General features: G+C 45.7%; 2 protein-coding genes across 4 annotated transcripts in view; one reads left to right on the top strand and one right to left on the bottom strand.

Annotated features, from left to right (window-relative positions):
• Nucleotides 1-17,458, top strand: part of LOC129841976 (serine protease HTRA3-like) — an 87,760-nt gene extending 70,302 nt beyond the window's left edge. The window contains exon 6 of the mRNA XM_055910341.1: nt 17,411-17,458. Within this exon, the coding sequence (XP_055766316.1) occupies nt 17,411-17,458 (48 nt within the window). The remainder of the gene's footprint in view (nt 1-17,410) is intronic.
• The window catches only part of LOC129842001 (carboxypeptidase Z-like), a 41,403-nt gene continuing 28,207 nt past the window's right edge, over nt 11,482-24,677 (bottom strand). For all 3 annotated transcript variants that reach the window (XM_055910376.1, XM_055910375.1, XM_055910377.1), the window contains exons 15-16: nt 22,737-22,882; nt 11,482-19,330 (exon numbers count right to left, since the gene is read on the bottom strand). In XM_055910376.1, coding sequence (XP_055766351.1) covers nt 19,076-19,330; nt 22,737-22,882 — 401 coding nt within the window. In that variant the 3' untranslated portion in view covers nt 11,482-19,075. The remainder of the gene's footprint in view (nt 19,331-22,736; nt 22,883-24,677) is intronic.

Genomic DNA, 24,677 nt, shown 5'->3' with positions numbered 1-24,677 from the left:
CTGGATTAACACACTGAGGGGGTGTTACCCAGACAGAATGAGACTGGTCCTGGACTAACACACTGAGGGGGTGTTACCCAGACAGAATGAGACTGGTCCTGTACTAACACACTGAGGGGGTGCTACCCAGACATAATGAGACTGGTCCTGGACTAACACACTGAGGGGGTGTTATCCAGACAGAATGAGACTGGTCCTGGACTAACTCACTGAGGGGGTGTTACCCAGCCAGAATGAGACTGGTCCTGTACTAACACACTTAGGGGGTGTTACCCAGACAGAATGAGACTGGTCCTGTACTAACACACTGAGGGGGGGGGGGGGGGGGTGTTATCCAGACAGAATGAGACTGGTCCTGTACTAACACACTGAGGGGGTGTTACCCAGACAGAATGAGACTGGTCCTGTACTAACACACTGAGGGGGGGGGGTGTTATCCAGACAGAATGAGACTGGCCCTGTACTAACACACTGAGGGGGTGTTACCCAGACAGAATGAGACTGGTCCTGTACTAACACACTGAGGGGGTGTTACCCAGACAGAATGAGACTGGTCCTGTACTAACACACTGAGGGGGGGGGGGTGTTATCCAGACAGAATGAGACTGGTCCTGTACTAACACACTGAGGGGGTGTTACCCAGACAGAATGAGACTGGTCCTGGACTAACACACTGAGGGGGTGTTACCCAGACAGAATGAGACTGGTCCTGGACTAACACACTGAGGGGGTGTTACCCAGACAGAATGAGACTGGTCCTGGACTAACACACTGAGGGGGTGTTATCCAGACAGAATGAGACTGGTCCTGGACTAACACACTGAGGGGGTGTTACCCAGACAGAATGAGACTGGTCCTGGACTAACACACTGAGGGGGTGTTACCCAGACAGAATGAGACTGGTCCTGGACTAACACACTGAGGGGGTGTTACCCAGACAGAATGAGACTGGTCCTGGTCTAACACACTGAGGGGGTGTTACCCAGACAGAATGAGACTGGTCCTGGACTAACACACTGAGGGGGTGTTACCCAGACAGAATGAGACTGGTCCTGGACTAACACACTGAGGGGGTGTTACCCAGACAAAATGAGACTGGTCCTGGACTAACACACTGAGGGGGTGTTATCCAGACAGAATGAGACTGGTAATATACTAACACACTGAGGGGGTGTTACCCAGACAGAATGAGACTGGTCCTGGACTAACACACTGAGGGGGTGTTACCCAGACAGAATGAGACTGGTCCTGGACTAACACACTGAGGGGGTGTTACCCAGACAGAATGAGACTGGTCCTGGACTAACACACTGAGGGGGTGTTACCCAGACAGAATGAGACTGGTCCTGGACTAACACACTGAGGGGGTGTTACCCAGACAGAATGAGACTGGTCCTGGACTAACACACTGAGGGGGTGTTACCCAGACAGAATGAGACTGGTCCTGGTCTAACACACTGAGGGGGTGTTACCCAGACAGAATGAGACTGGTCCTGGACTAACACACTGAGGGGGTGTTACCCAGACAGAATGAGACTGGTCCTGGACTAACACACTGAGGGGGTGTTACCCAGACAGAATGAGACTGGTCCTAGACTAACACACTGAGGGGGTGTTACCCAGACAAAATGAGACTGGTCCTGGACTAACACACTGAGGGGGTGTTATCCAGACAGAATGAGACTGGTAATATACTAACACACTGAGGGGGTGTTACCCAGACAGAATGAGACTGGTCCTGGACTAACACACTGAGGGGGTGTTACCCAGACAGAATGAGACTGGTCCTGGACTAACACACTGAGGGGGTGTTACCCAGACAGAATGAGACTGGTCCTGGACTAACACACTGAGGGGGTGTTACCCAGACAGAATGAGACTGGTCCTGGACTAACACACTGAGGGGGTGTTACCCAGACAGAATGAGACTGGTCCTGGACTAATACACTGAGGGGGTGTTACCCAGACAGAATGAGACTGGTCCTGGTCTAACACACTGAGGGGGTGTTACCCAGACAGAATGAGACTGGTCCTGGTCTATAACACTGAGGGGGTGTTACCCAGACAGAATGAGACTGATCCTGGTCAAACACACTGAGGGGGTGTTACCCAGACAGAATTAGACTGGTCCTGGACTAACACACTGAGGGGATGTTACCCAGACAGAATGAGACTGGTCCTGGACTAACACACTGAGGGGGTGTTACCCAGACAGAATGAGACTGGTCCTGGATTAACACACTGAGGGGGTGTTACCCAGACAGAATGAGACTGGTCCTGGACTAACACACTGAGGGGGTGTTACCCAGACAGAATGAGACTGGTCCTGTACTAACACACTGAGGGGGTGCTACCCAGACATAATGAGACTGGTCCTGGACTAACACACTGAGGGGGTGTTATCCAGACAGAATGAGACTGGTCCTGGACTAACTCACTGAGGGGGTGTTACCCAGCCAGAATGAGACTGGTCCTGTACTAACACACTTAGGGGGTGTTACCCAGACAGAATGAGACTGGTCCTGTACTAACACACTGAGGGGGGGGGGGGGGGTGTTATCCAGACAGAATGAGACTGGTCCTGTACTAACACACTGAGGGGGTGTTACCCAGACAGAATGAGACTGGTCCTGTACTAACACACTGAGGGGGGGGGGTGTTATCCAGACAGAATGAGACTGGCCCTGTACTAACACACTGAGGGGGTGTTACCCAGACAGAATGAGACTGGTCCTGTACTAACACACTGAGGGGGTGTTACCCAGACAGAATGAGACTGGTCCTGTACTAACACACTGAGGGGGGGGGGTGTTATCCAGACAGAATGAGACTGGTCCTGTACTAACACACTGAGGGGGTGTTACCCAGACAGAATGAGACTGGTCCTGGACTAACACACTGAGGGGGTGTTACCCAGACAGAATGAGACTGGTCCTGGACTAACACACTGAGGGGGTGTTACCCAGACAGAATGAGACTGGTCCTGGACTAACACACTGAGGGGGTGTTATCCAGACAGAATGAGACTGGTCCTGGACTAACACACTGAGGGGGTGTTACCCAGACAGAATGAGACTGGTCCTGGACTAACACACTGAGGGGGTGTTACCCAGACAGAATGAGACTGGTCCTGGACTAACACACTGAGGGGGTGTTACCCAGACAGAATGAGACTGGTCCTGGTCTAACACACTGAGGGGGTGTTACCCAGACAGAATGAGACTGGTCCTGGACTAACACACTGAGGGGGTGTTATCCAGACAGAATGAGACTGGTCCTGGACTAACACACTGAGGGGGTGTTACCCAGACAGAATGAGACTGGTCCTGTACTAACACACTGAGGGGGTGTTACCCAGACAGAATGAGACTGGTCCTGGACTAACACACTGAGGGGGTGTTACCCAGACAGAATGAGACTGGTCCTGGACTAACACACTGAGGGGGTGTTACCCAGACAGAATGAGACTGGTCCTGGTCTAACACACTGAGGGGGTGTTACCCAGACAGAATGAGACTGGTCCTGGACTAACACACTGAGACAGAATGAGACTGGTCCTGGACTAACACACTGAGACAGAATGAGACTGGTCCTGGTCTAACACACTGAGGGGGTGTTACTGGTCCTGGACTAACACACTGAGGGGGTGTTACCCAGACAGAATGAGACTGGTCCTGGACTAACACACTGAGGGGGTGTTACCCAGACAGAATGAGACTGGTCCTGGACTAACACACTGAGGGGGTGTTATCCAGACAGAATGAGACTGGTCCTGGACTAACACACTGAGGGGGTGTTACCCAGACAGAATGAGACTGGTCCTGGACTAACACACTGAGGGGGTGTTACCCAGACAGAATGAGACTGGTCCTGGACTAACACACTGAGGGGGTGTTACCCAGACAGAATGAGACTGGTCCTGGACTAACACACTGAGGGGGTGTTACCCAGACAGAATGAGACTGGTCCTGGACTAACACACTGAGGGGGTGTTACCCAGACAGAATGAGACTGGTCCTGGACTAACACACTGAGGGGGTGTTACCCAGACAGAATGAGACTGGTCCTGAACTAACACACTGAGGGGGTGTTACCCAGACAGAATGAGACTGGTCCTGGACTAACACACTGAGGGGGTGTTACCCAGACAGAATGAGACTGGTCCTGGACTAACACACTGAGGGGGTGTTACCCAGACAGAATGAGACTGGTCCTGGACTAACACACTGAGGGGGTGTTACCCAGACAGAATGAGACTGGTCCTGTACTAACACACTGAGGGGGTGTTACCCAGACAGAATGAGACTGGTCCTGGACTAACACACCCATCCCTCTGCCTCTCTCTCTCTCTCTCTCTCTCATCTCTCTCTCATCTCTCTCTCTCCATCCCATCCCTCTCTCTCTATCTGTCTCTCTCTGTCTCATTGTACTTGTCAACTAATTATCAAGCCCTCGATGATTTGAACCAGGTTTGTTTGCCCAGGGCATCAATAAAAATGTGTATGGGGGGACTGGAGGACTACAATAGAGATTCTCTATTAAACACTGTGTCTCCCTCTCTCCCTTTTTCTCCCTCTCTCCATCTGTGTATTTCTTTCTCTCCGTCTGTGTCTCCCTCTCTCTCTGTGTCCCTCTCTCTCTCTCCGTGTCTCTCTCTTTCTCCCTCTGTGTCTCCTTCTCTCTCGGGCTCTCTCCCTCTCTGTCTGTACCGTATGAATCAATGTGTCCACTGGCGGAAAATAATTGCAAAGCAAACAAATGATCTCTGCCACACTGAGCCTCCCAGGGCCTACCAGATACAGACCGACACAGAGAGAGAGAGACAGACAGAGGTAGAGAGAGAGAGAGGGAGAGAGAGAGAGACAGAGACAGACAGAGGTAGAGAGAGAGAGAGAGAGAGACATAGAGAGAGAGGGAGAGAGAGAGAGAGAGACAGAGACAGACAGAGGTAGAGAGAGAGAGAGAGAGAGAGAGAGAAAGACATAGAGAGAGAGGGAGATAGAGAGGGAGAGACAGAGAGAGAGAGAGAGAGAGAGAGAGAGAGAGAGAGAGAGAGAGAGAGAGAGAGACAGAGACAGACAGAGGTAGAGAGAGAGAGAGAGAGAGAGAGAGAGAGAGAGAGAGAGAGAGAGAGAGAAAGACATAGAGAGAGAGGGAGATAGAGAGGGAGAGACAGAGAGAGAGAGAGAGAGAGAGAGAGAGAGAGAGAGATAGAGAGAGAGACAGAGACAGACAGAGGTAGAGAGAGAGAGAGAGAGAGAGGGAGATAGAGAGGGAGAGACAGAGAGAGACATCTCACAACACAGGCCTGGGAAAAAATACTGTAGTATAAGACAACTGTAGTATTCACTGTAGTGTTTTGGGGACTTTACTGTAGTTTTCACTGTCGTGTTTTGAGGGACTCAGGAGGGCAGAACAGGATTGATCGACCCATGTCCCTTTCTAAGACCTGACTCAGGGAGGACAAAACAGATTTGGGGACATGAAATAGAGTTTTTAAAGTCTTTGGTTTAATTAGAGCAATCTACCGAACTTCAGGGGACAAATAATATCCAGATCTCTCTGACTTGCTTGGAACAAAAGAAATTTGAGCATCTTAGAACAACCCCTTGTTCAACACCTAATTTACCCTTGTTGAAGCACTCATTTACCCCTTGCTGAACCCCTAATTTACCCTTGTTGAACCCCTAATTTACCCTTGTTGAACCCCTCATTTACCCTTGTTGAACCTCTCATTGACCCTTGTTGAACCTCTCATTGACCCTTGTTGAACCCCTAATTTACCCTTGTTGAACCCCTAATTTACCCTTGTTGAACCCCTAATTTACCCTTGTTGAACCCCTAATTTACCCTTGTTGAACCACTCATTTACCCTTGTTGAACCACTCATTTGCCCTTGTTGAACCACTCATTTACCCTTGTTGAACCACTCATTTACCCTTGTTGAACCACTCATTTACCCTTGTTGAACCCCTAATTTACCCTTGTTGAACCCCTCATTTACCCTTGTTGAACCCCTAATTTACCCTTGTGAACCCCTAATTTACCCTTGTTGAACCCCTAATTTACCCTTGTTGAACCCCTAATTTACCCTTGTTGAACCCCTAATTTACCCTTGTTGAACCCCTAATTTACCCTTATTGAACCCTAATTCACCGTTGTTGAACGCCTAATTTACCCTTGTTGAACCCCTAATTACCCTTATTGAACCCTAACTCACCCTTGTGGAACCCCTAATTTACCCTTTTTCAACCCCTAATTTGATCCTTGTTGAACCCCTAATTTACCCTTATTGAACACTAATTCACCCTTATTGAACCCCTAATTCACCCTCGCTGAACCCCTAATTTACCCGTATTGAACGCTAAATCAACCTTGTTGAACCCCTAATTTACCCGTATTGAACCCTAATTCACCCTTGTTGAACCCTAATAAACCATTGTTGAACCCCTAATTTACTTGTATTGAACCCTAATTTACCCTTGTTGAACCCCTAATTTACCCTTGTTGAACCCTAATAAACCATTGTTGAACCCCTAATTTACTTGTATTGAACCCTAATTTACCCTTGTTGAACCCCTAATTTACCCTTGTTGAACCCCTAATTTGACCCTTGTTGAACCCCTAATTTACCTTTATTGAACCCCTAATTTACCCTTGTTGAACCCCTAATTTGACCCTTATTGAACCCTAATTCACCCTTGTTGAACCCCTAATTTTTCGAGTGCAGCTTAACAAACCTAACTGCCAAACTGAAAAATGTGGATTTGAATTTGAGACAACAGCAGGTGCAGGTACTTAACATCAACCCGCCCGAGGATGAACCCGCCCGAGGATGAACCCGCCCGAGGATGAACCCGCCCGAGGATGAACCCGCCCGAGGATGAACCCGCCCGAGGATGAACCCGCCCGAGGATGAACCCGCCCGAGGATGAACCCGCCCGAGGATGAACCCGCCCGAGGATGAACCCGCCCGAGGATGAACCCGCTGGACTTCAGGCTTCGCTGGGAGTTTACCTCATATTTAGATTTTTTAAATTCTTCTTTGCCCCTAAAATCATAATAAACACTGACAACTAAAATGTGTTGTTGTTGTTATTGTTATGTTTTTAATAATATTATTGTTACGCTGATTATTATTAATAATAACAATGAACCCCAAACGGTTCTTCAAAAGGTTATTTGAGGATCCATTAAAAGGGGTTCGTTCCTTTTAAAGAAGAACTTACAGGTAGGAACCCCCCCTCCCGCAACAGTTTCAGTTTGAAGAACCCCTGAAGGATCCCCTCTAGGGACCCTTTAACAATATACAGCTTTAGTTCATGTATATTTGAGTACAGTATGTGTGTGTGTTCACAGTGGAAGTGTGGTGGAGTAGACCCAGTAGACCCAGTAGACCCAGTAGACCCAGTAGACCTAGTAGACCCAGTAGACCCAGTAGACCCAGTAGACCTAGTAGACCCAGTAGACCCAGTAGACCCAGTATACCCAATAGACCTAGTAGACCCAGTAGACCCAGTAGACCCAGTAGACCCAGTAGATCCAGTAGACCAAGTAGACCCAGTAGACCCAGAAGACCCAGTAGACCCAGTAGACCCAATAGACCTAGTAGACCCAGTAGACCCAGTAGACCCAGTAGGCCCAATAGACCCAGTAGACCCAGTAGACCCAGTAGACCCAATAGACCTAGTAGACCTAGTAGACCCAGTAGACCCAGTAGGCCCAGTAGACCCAGTAGACCCAGTAGACCCAGTAGGCCCAGTAGACCCAATAGACCCAATAGACCCAGTAGACCCAGTAGACCCAGTAGACCCAGTAGGCCCAGTAGACCCAGTAGACCCAGTAGACCTAGTAGACCCAGTAGACCTAGTAGACCCAGTAGACCCAGTAGACCCAATAGACCTAGTAGACCTAGTAGACCCAGTAGACCCAGTAGGCCCAGTAGACCCAGTAGACCCAGTAGACCCAGTAGGCCCAATAGACCCAATAGACCCAGTAGACCCAGTAGACCCAGTAGGCCCAGTAGGCCCAGTAGACCCAATAGACCTAGTAGACCCAGTAGACCCAGTAGGCCCAGTAGACCCAGTAGGCCCAGTAGACCCAGTAGACCCAATAGACCCAGTAGACCCAGTAGACCCAGTGGGCCCAGTAGACCCAATAGACCCAGTAGACCCAGTAGACCCAGTAGGCCCAGTAGACCCAGTAGACCTAGTAGACCCAGTAGACCCAGTAGACCCAATAGACCCAGTAGACCCAGTAGAACATGTATTACGTTTCGTGAGCTGAAATAAAACATCCTGAAATGTTCCATACGCTCAAAAAAGCTACTTTCTCTTTTGTCAAGATAATCCAGCAAACCTGACACGTGTGGCATATCAAGAAGCTGATTAAACAGCATGATCATTACACAGGTGCACCTTCCGCCGTGCACAATAAAAGGCCACTTTAAAATGTGCAGTTTTGTCACACAACACAATGCCCACAGATGTCTCAAGTTTTGACGGAGCGTGCAATTGGCATGCTGACTGCAGAACTGTCCACCAGGACTGTTGCCAGAGAATTTTATGTTAATTTCTCTACCATAAGCCGCCTCTAATAACTGCAGACAAACGTGTAACCACGCCAGCCCAGGACCTCCACAGCTGGCTTTTTATCTGCGGCATGGTCTGAGACGAGCCACCCGGACAGCTGCTGAAACTCAGGAGTATTTCTGTCTGTAATAAAGCCCTTTTGTGGGGAGAAAACTCTGATTGGCCTGGCTTCCCAGTGGGTGGGCCTATGCCCTCCCAGGCCCACCCATGGCTGCACCACTGCCCAGTCATGTGAAATCCATAACCTAATTTAATTATTTAAATTGACTGGATTTCCTCATATGAACTGTAACTCAGTAAAATCTCTGAAATTGTTGCATGTTGCCTTTATAAAGGTTTTACCCCTTTTTCTTCCCAATTTCGTGGAATCCAATTGGTAGTTACAGTTTTGTGTCATCGCTGCAACTCCCGATACGGACTCGGGAGAGGTGAAGGTCGAGAGCCCTGCGTCCTCCGAAACACAACCCAGCAGCATTGCTTCTTAACACAATGCCCACTTAACCCGGAAGCCAGCAGCACCAATGTATCGGAGGAAACACTGTAAACCTGGTAACCGTGTCAGCGTGCACTGCACCCACAGGAGTCGCTAGTGCATGATGGGACAGGGACATCCCTGCCGGCCAAACTCTACCCTAACCCGGACGTCGCTGGGGATATTGTGCGCCGCCCCATGAGTCTCCCGGTCGGCTGAGACAGGGCCTGGACTCAATCCCAGAATCTCTAGCAGCACAGCCTTAGACCACTGAGACAGAGCCTGGACTCAAACCCAGAATCTCTAGCGGCACAGCCTTAGACCACTGAGACAGAGCCTGGACTCAAACCCAGAATCTCTAGGGGCACAGCCTTAGACCACTGAGACAGGGCCTGGACTCAAACCCAGAATCTCTAGCGGCACAGCCTTAGACCACTGAGACAGAGCCTGGACTCAAACCCAGAATCTCTAGCGGCACAGCCTTAGACCACTGAGACAGAGCTTGGACTCAAACCCAGAATCTCTAGCGGCACAGCCTTAGACCACTGCCCCACTCGGGAGGCCCCCCTTTATATATTCGTGTTCAGTATTATTTAACAGCCAGGAAAAGATAGCTATAAAATAGAGAGTAGCCTTATAGGCTATTGAATTCTCTTGCCTCCCTTTGTGTCGCTTGGAGAGTAACTGACTGTAGCCTGGCACAATGTCCCAATTATCTCTCCAAGTGAGCACTTGTTCACTTGCCTTCATAGATTTGAAAGGGGATGACTGGTATATGGAAACTCTCTCTAGCCCATGTCTCCACAACACCAATCCAATGCTTTTAGACGTGTGGGCAGTAGGCCTAGTGAATCAGTGTACACTTCAGGAGGAAGGAGAGATCGTTTTGTGGGCAGTAGGCCTAGTGATCGAGTGCACACTTCAGGAGGAAGGAGAGATAACTGGGACAAAACACATAGACTTGAATAACATAACATCTCTCTCTCTAAATCCCAAAGCCTGGACTTTTTCTCATCTATATAGTCTCTTGTTTTTTTATTCTCCGTCAATAGTTTAATTTCCACCCCTGTGGGTGAAAGGTGGCCTGGTCTTCATTTCATGTACTGTTGCGCCCTCATCTGGTTAAAATAACTCATGACATCTCCCAATCAAAGCAGTGTGAATGCCTGGTGGTTCATTGTGTGTACTGTGGCGCCATCTAGTGGCCAGAAGTTTTAATGACACCCTAAATCATGAAAATAGGAAGACCAATGGATTCTTCATCCCTTTATCCATTTTTAATCCAATCTGAAATTAAATACATCCGACGGACAAAACATGTAATAGTGATTTATGAAGAGGGTTGTGATTCTGGTAGGCTACACACTGACACAGCTGACTTTAACTCTTCTGATGACCTGTTTTACATAGTATCATCTCTGTCAGGGCCTATGGACCCTGGTCAACATTAGTGAAGGAAATAGATAGGGGCCATGGAAAGTTTGCGCAAGCGAGAGGAGAGTTTGGGAGGGGGGAAGAGGAGAGGAAAGTAGGGGAGAGTAGAGGAGGGGAGAGGAGAGTAGGGGAGTGGGAGAGGAGGAGGAGAGTAGGTGGAGAGTAGGGGAGGGGGGAGGGGGAAAGGAGAGTAGGGGGAGAGTAAAGGAGGGGGGAGGGGAGAGGAGAGTAGGGTAGGGGAGGGGAGAGGAGAGGAGAGTAAAGGAGGGGGGAGAGGAGAGTAGAGGAGGGGGAGAGGAGAGTAGAGGAGGGGGGAGAAGAGTAGAGGAGGGGGGAGAAGAGTAGGGGGAGGGGGAGGAGAGGAGAGTAGGGGAGGAGAGGAGAGTAGGGGGGAGGAGGAGAGGAGAGTAGGGGAGGAGGGGAGAGGAGAGGAGGGGAGGAGAGGAGAGGAGAGAAGGGGCGGAGAGGAGAGGAGAGTAGAGGGGAGGAGAGGAGAGGAGGAGAGGAGAGGAGAGTAGGGGGGAGGAGAGGAGAGGAGAGGGAGGAGAGGAGAGTAGGGGGGAGGAGAGGAGAGTAGGGGAGGAGTATCTTTAGTCATGCTGAGTCTTGAAGGCAGTAAGTCATCACAAGCTGCCTGTGTGTTTAGAATTTGCCCCCAATCCTTAAAAATGACAAATGACCACCACTAAGAGGCAGAGAGTAGTGTGTGTCTCTGTGTGTATGTGTATGTGTATGTGTGTGTGCGCTAGGGTGTGTGTCCCAACCGGTCAGATCCTCAAGTCCACTTGTTGTAACAGAAAGACATTGAAACAGAAGCGTTATTAGAACACTGAGGAAGACAGAACTCAGGAGGAATGAGTAGAAAGAGGAGGAAGGGAAGCGCTACTAAGGTACACTATAGTATATTTTGGTAGATAGAAGGTGCTCTTTGGTAAAAGGTGTAAATTGGTCATCAAAAAGAAAGGAGGACCAAGGGACTCTTCATATAATTAATTAAAATGCCTTTATTAGTATGGCATGTTCAATAGAAACAAAGTTGTTTAAAAACCGACGCGTTTCGGCTGCATGGCCTTCGTCAGGGAGTACAGAAAAAAGAGAATACAATGTCCTCTTTTGAAAGGCTTTTCCAATTAGCCCTAATTAGAAGAGGGAGTGGTTACCAAATTGGACACACCTAGTAAGCAATAATATACACATGAAAAGGTGAAATACTGTAGCTATGTTATCATGAGCATACAACTCCAAGCTAGAAGCATCAGAACACCCAGAGAGGCAGTTCCAACCCTAACCATGACTGGGAGAAGTGTCCAGAACAAGAAAGCAATATATTCCACAGTACTCCAGACCACAGCAAAACATGAACAACAGTCCAAACATAGCTAGAGGGCAATTGAGCAAAATGTCCACTAGATGACAGCAAATGGACCCATCACGACCCTACAGGAAGGGTGAGAAATCCATATCTTCATTTAAACCAGGGTACTTAGTGGCCTGTAGTTTGTAAATCCAAAAACTTTCCCTTTGGTTTAACTGTTTAAGACGGTCCCCTTTTCTAATAGAGGCCGGAACATGATCAATACCCATAGCTTGTAGGGAGGCAGGGTTACCATGGTGTAAGGACTTGTAGTGCCTTGCCATGGGGTAGTCTACATTGCCTACCCGTATGGCGTACTTGTGTTCCGCCAAACGATCTTGAAGGCGTCTCTTTGTCCGTCCAATGTAGAACACCTTGCACTGTGGACATTCCAGTCTATAGATGACATGAGTGGTTTTGCAGTTAATAAAATGCTTGAGGTAATACTCCATTTTAGAAGCTGTGTCAACAAAATACTTTTTCTGTGCAATATTACTGCAATGGTTGCACTGGTAACATTTAAAAGAACCCTTGGGTTTGTGGTCAAGCCAAGTTTTTTGAGAGTCACCCGGAAGATAACTGTGGACTAATTTGTCATTTAGGGTAGGACATCTCTTAAAGCTTATGACTGGTGGTTCAGGAAAGACTTGGCGTAGTAGCGTATCACTTTGGATGATTCCCCAATTATTTTTAATGATTCTTTTAATGTTCTCTGCTTCAGTGCTGTATTTTGTAACAAAATACACTCTCTCTGATGTATCACGAGGCACTCCTCTTCGTAACAAGTTGTCACGTTCCTGACCTATTTATGTTAGTTTTTGTGTGTTAGTTGGTCAGGACGTGAGGTTGGGTGGGCATTCTATGTTATCTGTTTCTATGTTGGTTTTGGTTTGCCTGGTATGGCTCTTGATTAGAGGCAGGTGGTTTGCGTTTGCCTCTAATTAAGAGTCATATTTAGGTAGGGCATTCTCACTGTTTGTCTGTGGGTGATTGTCTTCCGTGTCAGTATGTTTGTTCGTACCACACTGGACTGTAGCGTTTGTTTGTTTCGTTTCGTTTCGATGTCGTCTGTTTCCTGTACGTAAGTTTATGTTTAGTTATGTAAGTTTATGTTCAGGTTTCGTCAACGTCGTTTTCTTGTTTTGTAGTTTGAAAGTGTTTTGTTTCGTTTCGTGTTTGCCATCATCGTTATTAAATAAAAGATGGCTTATTTCCCAAAGCCTGCGTTTTGGTCAGAAGATCCTTCTCTCCTCACCTCTTCCGAGGATGAGGAGAGCACAAGCCGTTACACAAGTTCTCTCTGTCAAGTAATCCAGCCCTTATACCTGCATCTTTCAGGACCTGAACGCTGTAGCCCCGATCCAAAAAGCGATTCTCCAATTCTGCAGATTTGACACTGTAGTCTGTTTCCTGATCGCAAATTCTACGGACTCTTTGGAATTGGCCATATGGAATATTCTCTTTTAGCCTTTTGGGGTGAAAGCTGTCTGCCCTCAGAATGGTATTCCCATCTGTAGGCTTCCTAAAGATTGATGTGTGCAAACAACCTTTGTCATTTTGCTCAATTTTGCTCAATTGCCCTCTAGCTATGTTTGGACTGTTGTTCATGTTTTGCTGTGGTCTGGAGTACTGTGGAATATATTGCTTTCTTGTTCTGGACACTTCTCCCAGTCATGGTTAGGGTTGGAACTGCCTCTCTGGGTGTTCTGATGCTTCTAGCTTGGAGTTGTATGCTCATGATAACATAGCTACAGTATTTCACCTTTTCATGTGTATATTATTGCTTACTAGGTGTGTCCAATTTGGTAACCACTCCCTCTTCTAATTAGGGCTAATTGGAAAAGCCTTTCAAAAGAGGACATTGTATTCTCTTTTTTCTGTACTCCCTGACGAAGGCCATGCAGCCGAAACGCGTCGGTTTTTAAACAACTTTGTTTCTATTGAACATGCCATACTAATAAAGGCATTTTAATTAATTTATGAAGAGTGCCTTGGTCCTCCTTTCTTTTTGATGACTCAGGAGGAATGTTGTGATCAGAATGTCTTAATGAAACATTCTAAATAGAACACTGAGGAAAATAGAACTAAGAGGAGGAATGTTGTGATCAGAATATCTTAATGTAACATTCTAAATAGAACACTGAGGAAAATAGAACACTGAGGAGGAATGTTGTGATCAGAATATCTTAATGAAACATTCTAAATAGAACACTGAGGAAAATAGAACTAAGAGGAGGAATGTTGTGATCAGAATATCTTAATGTAACATTCTAAATAGAACACTGAGGAAAATAGGACACTGAGGAGGAATGTTGTGATCAGAATATCTTAATGAAACATTCTAAATAGAACACTGAGGAAAATAGAACTAAGAGGAGGAATGTTGTGATCAGAATGTCTTAATGAAACATTCTAAATAGAACACTGAGGAAAATAGAACTAAGAGGAGGAATGTTGTGAACAGAATATCTTAATGAAACATTCTAAATAGAACACCCAATATGTTAATGGGGCCCAGAATCCTTCCTGGTCAGGACACATCACATGATCAGACTCCTGTCCATAGTGGAGGCAGGTGTACCCCTGGTGGACGAGGTACCTGGCCTGTCTACACAGGAAGACTAATCAGAACACAGGCCTTCTGGTAACACGAGGGGAACGTTGGTGGTTCTCCTGCCAGAGCTAAATGTGATGGGGGACAGAAACCAAAAAATATTGAAAACAAATTCATGCCTCTACTTGTAGGAGACATTCCTCAGAGTTTTTTGACTTGATTGTAGTGGCGGAGTTTTTTGACTTGATTGTAGTGGCTTCCTTTCCTCTTTACCATAGCCACTGCCCAAGCCTGAAGCGGGGTTGTTTCGGACGCATACAGTCCACACTTAACGTTTCCAAACGGCCAAACATTCAATGAGATCCAGGGATATGGTGCAACAAAAAATGTTTATTCTTCTTATCTAACAAAAAGGTATTCTCCAATCAACTTAAAGCAGAGATTACTTGAAATGCAAATACATAATATAATATGACCTGTCTGTCTTTCTGTATGTATGTCTGTATGTCTATCAAGTCAAAAAACTCCGTGAAGGATTACTACCGGAAGGAAATCTCCGGTTCGGACACACGCTGGATTTTGTTCTATTTGTAATTGCATTCGGACCATAAGGACAGCTCGCTTGGAAGGATTTGAACTCCTAGATTTCGCCAGCCGTGAGTAACCACTGCGAATGAATGAGCTGCCCTGTTCAATGCGATCGTTTGATCATGCATATTATGGAAGCGCAAATGTGCTTATAATTGGAATGTTTGATAAACTTGGGAATGGAATTCAAAATACAGCGCTGTGAAAACAATTAAGAAGTTTAAGTTTGGGAAACACAGATCCTATGCACAATGTAGCCTAATCATATATCTAATATTTGGCCTAACGTGGAAATGCAATGCATCAACGCAACGAATGCAACTTAAGGATCTAAAGATACTGCGTGTTAACTTCATTAAAGGGACAAAACCTCAACGGGATGAAATGTTTAAAACGCATCTAAAATGCCAAACTTGCACATGTGCAATTCAAAATGGGTCAATATGCTGAAATGGATGACTGTGTTTTTAAAGATTAAAGGAGGTCTAAAGGGGCATTACGTTTAACAATCAAACCAACAACCGTGTCATTGTAAATTGAGTGAACTAAAAGTGAATGATGGAGGTGGAAATATGGAAAAAGGCTGAAGTTGAGCCACAAACGCTCATTGAACCACATGACAGCATTTCCAATGTGTCAAAAATATCAAGTAAAACTAAGTATTCTAAGACTGCTTCCTCAGTGTCCTCTGAACGCCTTAAAGCCGAGGCAGAACGAGCAGCTCTACTAGCTCGCCAAGCATCATTACAAGACAAGCATGCATTGGAACTGGAGAAAGCTCAACTGAATGTTAGGATGGAAAAAATGGCACTGGAAACGGACATAGCAGCATATAATGCCAAACTAAAGGTCCTGGAGAGTACTGAGTCAACTTCTCAATCCCATTCCGTGGCAGCCCATTTACTAAGCCAAGAAGATGGAATGAACTCTTATTTTGAGAAACAGGAACCAGAGGTCTATGTGGAACCTGAACCATCACCTGTTGAGTTTGCTGCATTAGGTGCAGTTCCAAAGACCCCACTACAAAGAGTTTTACAACAACCGACCACAAAGCCATCAAACCCTATTCCGAAAACAGTCGTAAACCACACCCTTCAGCAGCCAACAGCAAGGTCTAGCAATCAACACAGAATCAACACTGCGGGTATCAGCCATAATACCAGCCATGATAACCTCTCTACTGTCATGCAAAGGCAGAATGAAATTGCTGACCTCCTTGTACTACAGCACAAACAAGCCACACTCCCTGTTAGGGAGATACCTATGTTTGACGGTGATCCTCTAAACTTTAGGCCATTCATGCGTGCATTTGAGCATGGTATAGAAGATAAGACAAGCAGTCACCAGGATAGGCTCTATTACCTGGAACAATACACCTCTGGTCAGCCCAAGGATCTGGTCCGTAGTTGTCTGCATATGGAAGCCAGAAGAGGCTATGCAGTAGCTAAGAGGTTGTTAAAGGAACACTTTGGCAATGAAATCAAAGTCACCACTGCTTACATGGAAAAGGCTTGGAACTGGACAAACATCAAACCCGATGATGGAAAGGGACTGGGTGGTTATGCACTCTATCTAAGAGGTTGCTGTAACGCTATGCAAGACCTACAGAACATGGAAGAGCTTAATCTTCCCTCCAACATAAAGCTGATCATGTCAAAACTTCCCTACAAACTAAGGGAAAAATGGAGGTCTATGGCATGTGATATTTTAGAGAGAAGTCACCTGAGGGCCCAGTTCAGTGACCTGGTAACGTTCATGGAAAAACAGGCCAAAATACTGCAGGATCCGTTGTATGGAGATATTCAAGATCCCCTGTACAACAAAAGGTTTTTAAAACCCAAAACAGAAGCTGACTTTAAACAGCAGTTCAAGTCCAAGAGTAGGGGAAGCAGCTTTGCCACTACAGTAGCTGTAGTGGCAGATTGTGACTCTGAAAAACCTTTAAAAGAACAAACATTCAAAGTAAAGAGACCAGGCACCTACCCTTCTGATGCTCCCAGTATCTCATGTATATTTTGTGCTGGTGCGCATTTATTGGTCGACTGCCAACAGGTGAAGGCACAGCCACATGAATTCAAGGTTGAGTTTCTGAGATCAAAAGGCCTTTGTTTTGGCTGTTTGATGAGAGGACACTTAAGCAGAGAATGTAAAAGAAGGATGACCTGTCAGAGCTGTCAAAGAAAGCACCCCACTATCCTGCACATTGAAGGAAGAGAGAGATTTAGATCTCAAAAGGCAGATATGAGTGGTGTAGCAGTAAAGCGGGAGGAGACTGTCAGCAGTGCTCTTGTTTCACTGGAAGCTGGTGAAGATACCGGGGCCGGTACAGATTGTGCACTTGCAATTGTGCCAGTTCAAGTAAAGGTGGCAAATGGAAGCAAGTCTGTGTTAACCTATGCGTTTCTCGATTCTGGTAGCTCAGCAACATTTTGTACGGAGAGACTCATGAGGCAGTTGCAAGCTAAAGGCAGTGCGACTGAAATTCTGCTACGCACAATGGGGCAGGAGAGTCCTACCAAGAGCTTTGAGATATCTGGATTAGAGATTGGCAATGTGGAAGGCGACACATTTCTTGCATTACCAAAGGTCTACACCCAACATAAGATCCCAGTGACAAGAGAGAACATTCCCACTCAGAAAGATCTCAAAAGGTGGCCATACCTGAAAGAGGTTCAGTTGAAGGAGATTGATGCCGACGTCGAACTTCTGATTGGCGTAAATGCTCCAAAGGCAATGGAACCCTGGCAAATCATAAATAGCCAAGGCAACGGACCGTACGCAGTGAAAACCCTCTTTGGATGGGTGATGAATGGTCCTCTCAACAGTTGTACCATGGCAGAAGAATCTGGGCATCCTACGGTGATGGCCAATTGTATCTCAATGGCCGACCTGGGGGTTCTTCTTGTAAATCAGTACAACCATGACTTCCCTGAGAGAGAGTATGAAGAGAAAAGTGAGATGTCAGCTGAGGATCGTAGGTTTATGGAGATTGTATCAAGCTCCATAACCCTCAAAGACCATCACTACTACTTACCGTTGCCCTTTCGCAACAAAGATGTAGTCCTGCCAAACAACCGTGACATGGCAAAGCAGCGGGCTCTAAATATTATCAGGAAGTTCAAGAAGGACAAAGGTTACGCTGCAGAGTACAAAGGCTTCATGGAAGAGATGATAACAAAAGGTTACGCCGAGAAGGTACCACAAGAACAGCTCCTCAGAGAAAGGCAAGGTATGGTACATACCACACCATGGCGTTCACCATAAGCGCAAAGGAACGATACGAGTGGTGTTTGACTGTTCATCATCCTATAAAGGTACATCTCTTAACAGTGAACTCCTTCAAGGCCCTGACCTGGCAAACACGCTTATAGGAGTCTTGCTAAGATTTCGGCAAGAGCACATTGCCATGATGGCAGACATCGAAGGAATGTTCCATCAAGTACGTGTCCATGAAGATGACTTAGACTTCCTGCGATTCCTATGGTGGCCGGATGGTGATACTAACAAAAGATTGGAGGAGTACAGAATGACAGTACATCTTTTCGGTGCTATATCCTCTCCAAGTTGTGCAAACTTTGCACTGCGAAAGACAGACAGGTCATATTATATTATGTATTTGCATTTCAAGTAATCTCTGCTTTAAGTTGATTGGAGAATACCTTTTTGTTAGATAAGAAGAATAAACATTTTTTGTTGCACCATATCCCTGGATCTCATTGAATGTTTGGCCGTTTGGAAACGTTAAGTGTGGACTGTATGCGTCCGAAACAACCCCGCTTCAGGCTTGGGCAGTGGCTATGGTAAAGAGGAAAGGAAGCCACTACAATCATAGCACCCATTCCCTTTATAGTGCACTACTTTTGACTATATAGGGAATAGGGTGCACTATATAGGAAATAGGGTACACTATATAGGGAATAGGGGTGCACTATATAGGGAATAGGGGTGCACTATATAGGGAATAGGGTGCCATTTGGGATGCAGACTACAAAGAAGGCCCCCTGCACTATGGGCTTTGGTCAAATGTAGTGCACCAAATAAGGGAATAGTGTGCCGTTTCAGTCTTTATTCTGTCCAGTCTTCTAGAAGTTCCGTAGCAGCCAGGTGGGAGCAGAGACCCCTGCCTGAGTAAAGTAGTTCCACCACCAGGGCTTCTCCTGCCGCTCTCCTCCCATCCCCGGTTCTCCTCCCATCCCCGGTTCCCTGGGTTCTCTGGGTTCTCCCGGCTCGGAGCGGCCGTAGCTCTGGAAGTGGTTGTAAGGGTCGAAGCGGTCGTAAGTGTCCAGGGAGGAGCTGAGGAACAGGTGGTAGTCTGGTCCTACTGGCTGTACAGGGACCTGGAGGAGAGGAGAGAAATACCTATTTTTAATGAGAGGTAGGGGAGGAGGAGGGAGATGTAGAGGATGATGGAGAGGGAGAGGGAAAGAGGGAGGAAAGGAGAGGAGGGAGAAGGGAAGAGAGGAAGATGGAGAGAAAGGAGAGGGAGGGAGAGGATGAGGGAGAGAGGGGAAGAGGGAGGATAGGGAGTGGGAGGAGAGGGAGAGGGGAGGAGGGAGGACATATGAACTGGAGAACAACAGGTGATATGTCTGGTTCTACTGCTCTCAGACATGGTGTAGGAGGAGGAGAAGGAGGAGGATGAGGAGGACGAGGAGGATAGACGAGAGGGAAGCGGGGAAAGATAAGAGGAAGAATATTCAGGAGATGATGATCGGTGGAGCCGGCAGGTGTTCAGGAAGTAGCTAGGGAATAACAGGAAGTCAGGTTCTACTGCTTTACTCTGACCAGGAGGGAGAGGGGGAGGAAGAATACGATGATGATGATGATTAGGAGGTGGAGGAGACAAGAGGGGAGGAGGAGGGCAGAAACAGGATAAGGGAAACAGAAAAGTTGGAGGAGAGAAAGAAGAAGAGATGTGAAAAATATAAAACATCTAAGATATCATGACACTGACATCAACACCTCAGATATCATGACACTGACATCAACATAATACACCTCAGATATCATGACACTGACATCAACACCTCAGATATCATGACACTGACATCAACACCTCAGATATCATGACACTGACATCAACACCTCAGATATCATGACACTGACATCAACATCTCAGATATCATGACACTGACATCAACATCTCAGATATCATGACACTGACATCAACACCTCAGATATCATGACACTGACATCAACATCTCAGATATCATGACACTGACATCAACATAATACACCTCAGATATCATGACACTGACATCAACATAATACACCTCAGATATCATGACACTGACATCAACACCTCAGATATCATGACACTGACATCAACACCTCAGATAGCATGACACTGACATCAACACCTCAGATATCATGACACTGACATCAACATCTCAGATATCATGACACTGACATCAACATCTCAGATATCATGACACTGACATCAACACCTCAGATATCATGACACTGACATCAACACCTCAGATATCATGACACTGACATCAACACCTCAGATATCATGACACTGACATCAACACCTCAGATATCATGACACTGACATCAACATCTCAGATATCATGACACTGACATCAACACCTCAGATATCATGACACTGACATCAACACCTCAGATATCATGACACTGACATCAACATCTCAGATATCATGACACTGACATCAACACCTCAGATATCATGACACTGACATCAACATCTCAGATATCATGACACTGACATCAACATCTCAGATATCATGACACTGACATCAACATCTAAGATATCATGACACTGACATCAACACCTCAGATATCATGACACTGACATCAACACCTCAGATATCATGACACTGACATCAACATCTCAGATATCATGACACTGACATCAACATCTCAGATATCATGACACTGACATCAACACCTCAGATATCATGACACTGACATCAACATCTCAGATATCATGACACTGACATCAACACCTCAGATATCATGACACTGACATCAACACCTCAGATATCATGACACTGACATCAACATCTCAGATATCATGACACTGACATCAACATCTAAGATATCATGACACTGACATCAACACCTCAGATATCATGACACTGACATCAACACCTCAGATATCATGACACTGACATCAACATCTCAGATATCATGACACTGACATCAACATAATACACCTCAGATATCATGACACTGACATCAACACCTCAGATATCATGACACTGACATCAACACCTCAGATATCATGACAATGACATCAACACCTCAGATATCATGACACTGACATCAACATCTCAGATATCATACCACTGACATCAACATAATACACCTCAGATATCATGACACTGACATCAACATCTCAGATATCATACCACTGACATCAACATAATACACCTCAGATATCATGACACTGACATCAACACCTCAGATATCATGACACTGACATCAACACCTCAGATATCATGACACTGACATCAACACCTCAGATATCATGACACTGACATCAACACCTCAGATATCATGACACTGACATCAACACCTCAGATATCATGACACTGACATCAACATCTCAGATATCATGACACTGACATCAACATCTAAGATATCATGACACTGACATCAACACCTCAGATATCATGACACTGACATCAACACCTCAGATATCATGACACTGACATCAACATCTCAGATATCATGACACTGACATCAACATCTCAGATATCATGACACTGACATCAACACCTCAGATATCATGACACTGACATCAACACCTCAGATATCATGACACTGACATCAACATCTCAGATATCATGACACTGACATCAACACCTCAGATATCATGACACTGACATCAACACCTCAGATATCATGACACTGACATCAACATCTCAGATATCATGACACTGACATCAACATCTAAGATATCATGACACTGACATCAACACCTCAGATATCATGACACTGACATCAACACCTCAGATATCATGACACTGACATCAACATCTCAGATATCATGACACTGACATCAACATAATACACCTCAGATATCATGACACTGACATCAACACCTCAGATATCATGACACTGACATCAACACCTCAGATATCATGACAATGACATCAACACCTCAGATATCATGACACTGACATCAACATCTCAGATATCATACCACTGACATCAACATAATACACCTCAGATATCATGACACTGACATCAACATCTCAGATATCATACCACTGACATCAACATAATACACCTCAGATATCATGACACTGACATCAACACCTCAGATATCATGACACTGACATCAACACCTCAGATATCATGACACTGACATCAACACCTCAGATATCATGACACTGACATCAACACCTCAGATATCATGACACTGACATCAACACCTCAGATATCATGACACTGACATCAACATCTCAGATATCATGACACTGACATCAACACCTCAGATATCATGACACTGACATCAACACCTCAGATATCATGACACTGACTTCAACACCTCAGATATCATGACACTGACATCAACATAATACACCTCAGATATCATGACACTGACATCAACACCTCAGATATCATGACACTGACATCAACACCTCAGATATCATGACACTGGCATCAACACCTCAGATATCATGACACTAACATCAACATCATATATCTCAAACACTGATCCTGGCACAGAAACATCACAGATCACAGATAAACCTCTAACTTTACAAGTACCTTTTTGAGCACGAAGTTGACCCGCCCAGCTTTTTCCATGTGAGCAGGCAGGTAAATTCTCTTGCTGACCTTGGAGTAACCTTTAGCTGATGCTGTTATGATGTGTGTTCCTGAGTTCATTAACCTCCAGTAATCACCTTCCTCCGCTATAGAGAGATGCAGGGAGAGAGAGAGAGAATGAGAGGGATGGAGAGATGGAGGGAGGAAGGAGACAGGGAAGAAGACAGGGAAGGAGACAGGGAGGGAGGGAGAGAGAGAGAGATCAAATACAAATCTTAGAATCAACTATTAAAGACGACCAGAACCCATTGGATTCTCCAATTACATTGAATGAACTACAGGACAAAATACAAACCCTCCAAACCAAAAAAAGCCTGTGTTGTTGATGGTATCCTCAATGAAATTATAAAATATACAGACAATAAATTCCAACGGGCTATTCTTAAACTCTTTAACATCATCCTTAGCTCTGGCATCTTCCCCCAATATTTGGAACCAAGGACTGATCACCACAATCCACAAAAGTGGAGACAAATTTGACCCCAATAACTACCGTGGGATATGCATCAACAGCAACCTTGGGAAAATCCTCTGCATTATCATTAACAGCACTCGCACATTACCTCAGTGAAAACAATGTACTCAGCAAATGTCAAATTATCTTTTTACCAAATTACCGTACGACAGACCACGTATTCACTGCGCACCCTGCGCACCCTAATTGACAAATAAACAAACCAAAACAAATGCAAAGTCTTCTCATGCTTTGTTGACTTCAAAAAAGCTTCTGACTCAATTTGGCACGAAGGTCTGCTAGACAAATTGATGGGAAGAGGTGTTGGGGAAAAACATACGACATTATAAAATCCACGTACACAAACAACAAGTGTGGGGTTAAAATTGGCAAAAAACACACATTTCTTCCCACAGGGCCGTGGGGTGAGACAGGGATGTAGCTTAAGCCCCACCCTCTTCAACATATATATCAACGAATTGGCGAGGGCACTAGAACAGTCTGCAGCACCCGGCCTCACCCTACTAGAATCTGATGTCAAATGTCTACTGTTTGCTGATGATCTGGTGCTTCTGTCACCAACCAAGGAGGGCCTACAGCAGCACCTAGATCCTCTGTGCAGATTCTGTCAGACCTGGGCCCTGACAGTAAATCTCAGTAATACAAAAATAAGGGTGTTCCAAAAAAGGTCCAGTCGCCAGGACCACAAATATAAATTCCATCTAGACATCGTTGCCCTAGAGCACACAAAAAACTATACACACCTCGGCCTAAACACCAGCACCACAGATAATTTCCACAAAGCTGGGAACAATCTGAGAGACAAGGCAAGAAGGGCTTTCTATGCCATCAAATGGAACATAACATTTAACAAACCAATTAGGATCTGGCTAAAAATACTTGAATCAGTTATAGAACCCATTGCCCTTTATGGTTGTGAGGTCTGGGGTCTGCTCAACATCTAAGAATTAACACAATTGGACAAACACCAAATTGAGACTCTGCATGCAGAATTCTGCAAAAATCTCCTCTGTGTGCAACGTAGAACACCAGATAATGCATGCAGAGCAGAGTTAGGCTGATACCCGCTAATTATCAAAATCCAGAAAAGAGACGTTAAATTCTACAACCACCTAAAAGGAATTGATTCCCAAACCTTCCATAACAAAGCCATCACCTACAGAGAGATGAACCTGGAGAAGAGTCCCCTAAGCAAGCTGGTCCTGGGGCTCTGTTCACAAACACAAACACACCCCACAGAGCCCCAGGGCAGCAACAGAATTAGACCCAACCAAATCATCAGAAAGCAAAAAGATAATTACTTGAAAAAAAACAGAGCAAACTAGAATGCTATTTGGCCCTAAACAGAGAGTACACAGTGGCAGAATACCTGACCACTGTGACTGACCCAAACTTAAGGAAAGCTT

Source organism: Salvelinus fontinalis, unplaced genomic scaffold (assembly GCF_029448725.1).
Source record: "Salvelinus fontinalis isolate EN_2023a unplaced genomic scaffold, ASM2944872v1 scaffold_0005, whole genome shotgun sequence".
In the NCBI taxonomy this organism is placed as follows: Eukaryota; Metazoa; Chordata; class Actinopteri; order Salmoniformes; family Salmonidae; genus Salvelinus; species Salvelinus fontinalis.
This window is presented reverse-complemented; position numbering and strand designations above follow the sequence as displayed.